General features: G+C 31.2%; 1 protein-coding gene across 1 annotated transcript; it reads right to left on the bottom strand.

Moving 5' to 3' along the window:
• Positions 1 to 609: 609 nt before the first annotated feature.
• LOC134688583 (achaete-scute complex protein T4-like) lies at positions 610 to 2,937 on the bottom strand. The gene is made up of 2 exons (XM_063549390.1): positions 1,878 to 2,937; positions 610 to 1,205 (listed from the first exon to the last, which is right to left on the bottom strand). Exon 1 carries the CDS (start codon positions 2,862 to 2,864, stop codon positions 1,887 to 1,889), a length of 978 nt encoding a protein of 325 aa, XP_063405460.1. The 5' UTR covers positions 2,865 to 2,937; the 3' UTR covers positions 610 to 1,205; positions 1,878 to 1,886.
• Positions 2,938 to 4,318: the final 1,381 nt, after the last annotated feature.

The following is a 4,318-nucleotide window of genomic DNA, read 5'->3' as shown; positions in this document are numbered from 1 at the left end:
ATTAATATCCAAGATATTATATTTTATGCTTACACTAAACAAACATTGGAAACCATAAAAAGCTAAAGTTGAACCTTACTAAAACAAAGGTCATAGATTTAGCACGATAGATCTCTAGAATTAGACACCAACTTTCACTTCTTTCACCAAACGAGGCTAGTATCCCATGACAAAAACTTGTTATTTGACCGCAAAATAATTCATTCAACTTTTTTAAAGGAAACCACGATGTTCTCGTAGTTTATGAATATATCAATGAAACAGCAAACGAACGACATAAAAATCAAGAGACAATTTGAGGTGGATACAGTATTTAACACTAACCAGCGACAAGCTCTCAATCGTGGTCTAAACATTGTGAAAAATTAAACAGAGAAAGATAATTCAAAAGACAAACAATGATATGGTTCCTGGTTTTGGACACGTACGTCTCGTCCGAAATGTAAATGCGTGCCTTCACACCATCTAAAAGATATCGATAATACGTATTGGAAACTCAGTAAGATTCTAGAAAACAAAGAATTGTTATATAAATACTTTAGTTTTATTAAACATGTTTTACAAAATTGTAAATAGTATAAAAATTTACATAATACTTAATATATACACTCAAAAATAATTGCATAGATATTTCAAAACACGGGAATGTGTATTTTAAAAATTTAACTTAAAATTTCAAATATTTGTAAAAATTGTAAAAAACATATAACAAGGAAGCACTTTTATAATAATAAAAAACAATCTGTTTTAAACAGGTATGTCTTCTTGAACACATAGTCAATGCCACAATTAATTTATGTCGATTATTGAACACATGCAGAATATATATAGTAAACATAACATTAATAACACGTGTATACTATAATATGAACACATAGTACTGGTTAATAACAAATACAATTATGCCAAAAAAACAGCGCACATTTGTAACTTTGAATTTTAAAAAAATACAGCCATTTCACTTACAACAGTGAGATTAATGTCAAACAATCAATAAAATATGAACACATTTGGTCGGCCATTGAAAGTGTCATAGCTGCCTCGAGATCAATAACAAATACGGAAAGTCCTTTTGGAACAATTCGGATCAAATTCCATTCGGAAAACTCAGATAAATGTCCATTATCGTTGATGCCACCACTTAAACCAATAATTAATGCCTGGAAGTCCTTCAGCTGGTGTCATCATTCTCAACAAATAATATTCTGCAATTATAAAATAAAAATCATTTAAGTATTATTAATAAATTTTGAATACTTTCATTTATTTAGTGTTTTCATTGCATTTTAAATAAATATAATGAGACAAATCTTACACTATTAAAACATCGTCACTCTCAGAACTTTTAATACAAAAGTTTTTATATTAAACACTTTTATTATTAAAGACAACCCTTTAAAGGTATGAAAACTGTTTTCATTGTCAAAATTCAAGAATTTTATTTCGCTTTCAAATGAAAACGTGGCTTTAATATTTTTATGAATTAAATTGACTTTTTGACATTTTAGCTACATTTAATAACAATTGACATTCAGGTGTTTAAAAGGTCTAACGCTGTACACAAGTCTCTTTTGATCAAATACCGACATCGGATGTATGCAACGTTAAATTTATATACAAAATATTTAATAATTTCCTTCGTCATAGCTTTTCACATTTATTAAATAATAATGATTTCTGTTTCCTTTGCTTTTCATCTTTTTTTAATAATAAATCCATGTACATTTCTACCTTTTTGATAAATGAAATGAGTCACCATCATATTGAATTAACTTTATGTACAAGACCCTAACATACTTGTAACAAAACAACATAATGGATTTTAGATTTAATAATAAAAATCCAGGTAGGAAAAACGTGTAAAAATATATGCTTACCTGTAAAATTTATAAGGGAAAAAATGACCTGAGATCAGGTAATTCGTCCTCCTCCGAGCTGAATGACTCTGATAGATTTTCTGAAGTGGACGGACTATGTTGCATAGAGATGTAACTGGTCGCTGGTGAATGCTGCATTGTCGGGCTATACTGGTACTGATAATTGTCCGAACTGTAACCGGAAGTTGTAGATCCAGTATCAAACGACATTGTTTTATCCCCGGTGTAACCATTTTTTGTGTTGTCAAATGAAATAGTATTGTCCGGATTATAATTGAATGTTTGTAAAGGTTGGTATATCACTCGGGAATCCTGTATCTCATCAATTTCTTCATCAATGTTCTGATAAGACATCACGTTATTATTGCTATGATACAGATTTCCACTTTGATAATTTTCCTTGTCACTGAGACATTGTTCACTGTTCTGACATACTGTCCTGTTGTCGTTGTTAATGTTATTTTGATTTTGTGAGAACTGTAAGCTCTGATGTATTTCACTGTCTACGTTTTGTTGTAATTTGTTCCTTGAATCATTTTCATTTTCGGAATCCATACTTTCACCATCAGTGTACATTAATAATTGCCTTAATTGTTTGATGTATTCAACAGCTGACTTCAGTGTGTCCACTTTGCTCAGTTTCTTGTTCTTCTTTCCATCCGGGACATGATCCCTCAAAGTTTCGAATCCTGAATTAACCATTTTCACTCTGTTTCTTTCCCTTTCGTTACGTCTAGCCACAGTTGCGGGTTGTGGTTTAGGAAGCAAATGGTGTAGTCCTTTGCCGTCTGTTCTGCGTTTGCATCGCAACATTTCTGGTTCTTTTGGTGAAAGTGGTTCCTGTTTCTTCAGCCGTCTTTGGGCTTGTACTTGTTGAGCTACTGTTGTTGTTGTTCTGACCAAAATAAACGGTCCTGTCATTTGAACTCCATTATTATTTATTGAAGTCAAAGCTTGGATTGGAACCAAGCTTATGGTTGATGCCATGTTTGAAATAGTTTCGTGTGCTAGTCGCGTGGTTGAATGTCGAAATTGCCTCGCGACCTGATGACAATATCGTCTGCTCTTAAAAACTTCGGAAATTCATAGATTGGGAGATTTAAATATCGCTGGCGTGATAAGCCCCGCCCATGCGTACAAAGTCACACCCGCGGCTTGCTTCTGTAAAAATTGTATAAACATTTAAATGTCCTTTAAATGTCAATCAACTTTCAATCGTACGAACGTCGCGTGCCCTGATATAATCTTGCCTTAAAGAAAATTAAATGCATCAAAAGAGATGACAACGCCATTAGAGGTTGCTAACAGTACGCATCGGTAATTTTTACCAATAAAAAACGATAAAGAATCGCAGATGGTCATATTAAAATTGTGATACTCCTAAATTAACAACCTGTTACTTCAATATGAATATTTGTTTTGTAAGATGCAATTATTAATATTCAAGAAACTTTACAGAACATACCGGTACATTGAACATATGATGTTCTCAACCAGTGAACTTAGTTTATTATTCGTCTCACTTCATTTAATTTCAATTTACATACACCCAAAAAATGGCGCCATCTTAGTTCATATCATAAAATACATTTTAAATTAATTGTGACTTCTGATACTTTGATCAATAAAAAAAACTACAGAGTAAAGTTCTTAATTTGATTTCAGAGAGTATTCTAAATGATTACTATAATCTTTGAAGTTTTTTGTCGGGTTTTCTCAATTTTGCTCGTCTATCACTTTTGTCAAAAAATATATGATACACTCATTTTTCAATGATACTTCCATTTGAGTAACAAAAAGGGTGTTTACAAAATTATAAGATTTGTTTGTTTAGTTTAACAGTTTTTACAATTTAATACATTATGAGTTTCGTTGATAAATATATTGCAAGATAATATTCTCGCCTTAGACACATATATAGCATGTTTTAATGTTGTTAAAAGCTCCATATAGTGAACTGTTAAATTTTCTATTGATCGATATATACGAAAGCAAGTCAGTTGAAAAGAAAGAAGTTTTGTTGTCTCTTCATTTACTAAAAAACTTTAAAATCTTTTTTATTCTGTTTTACATTTATCTTTTTAGTTCGTTATAAATACTAAAATCTATATTTTTGTTTGACCTATCAGCCATTAACGGCATTGTTGAGAATCTAATCATCACTTATGAAAAAGGTATAAATGATAAGGTGGACACGTTCACGTAAGGACATATAAGTCAGTGCAGGTGGTTTTTAATATTAAAAAGGCCAGTCCGATTGAAAACAAATTGGACTCGCAATTTTTGATATTTTGATATTAATATCAAAGTAATTAAGATGTCATTTTTTATCAGCGGGGAAACAATTTCTACATAAAACGAACCAAACCGTTAACTGACCCTTCTTGCTTGAATGACCAACAGAAATTTCACTTTTTTAATATAGGCCCGATTAAGTACAT

This window comes from Mytilus trossulus, chromosome 10 (genome assembly GCF_036588685.1).
Source record: "Mytilus trossulus isolate FHL-02 chromosome 10, PNRI_Mtr1.1.1.hap1, whole genome shotgun sequence".
NCBI classification, from domain to species: domain Eukaryota; kingdom Metazoa; phylum Mollusca; class Bivalvia; order Mytilida; family Mytilidae; genus Mytilus; species Mytilus trossulus.
Note: the sequence above shows the minus strand (reverse complement) of the source record. Positions and strands in the feature narration are given on the sequence as shown.

Coding starts and splice junctions, on each gene's coding strand:
- LOC134688583 (XM_063549390.1), bottom strand. CDS start 2,864: ATGGCATCAACCATAAGCTTGGTTCCAATCCAAGCTTTGACTTCAATA.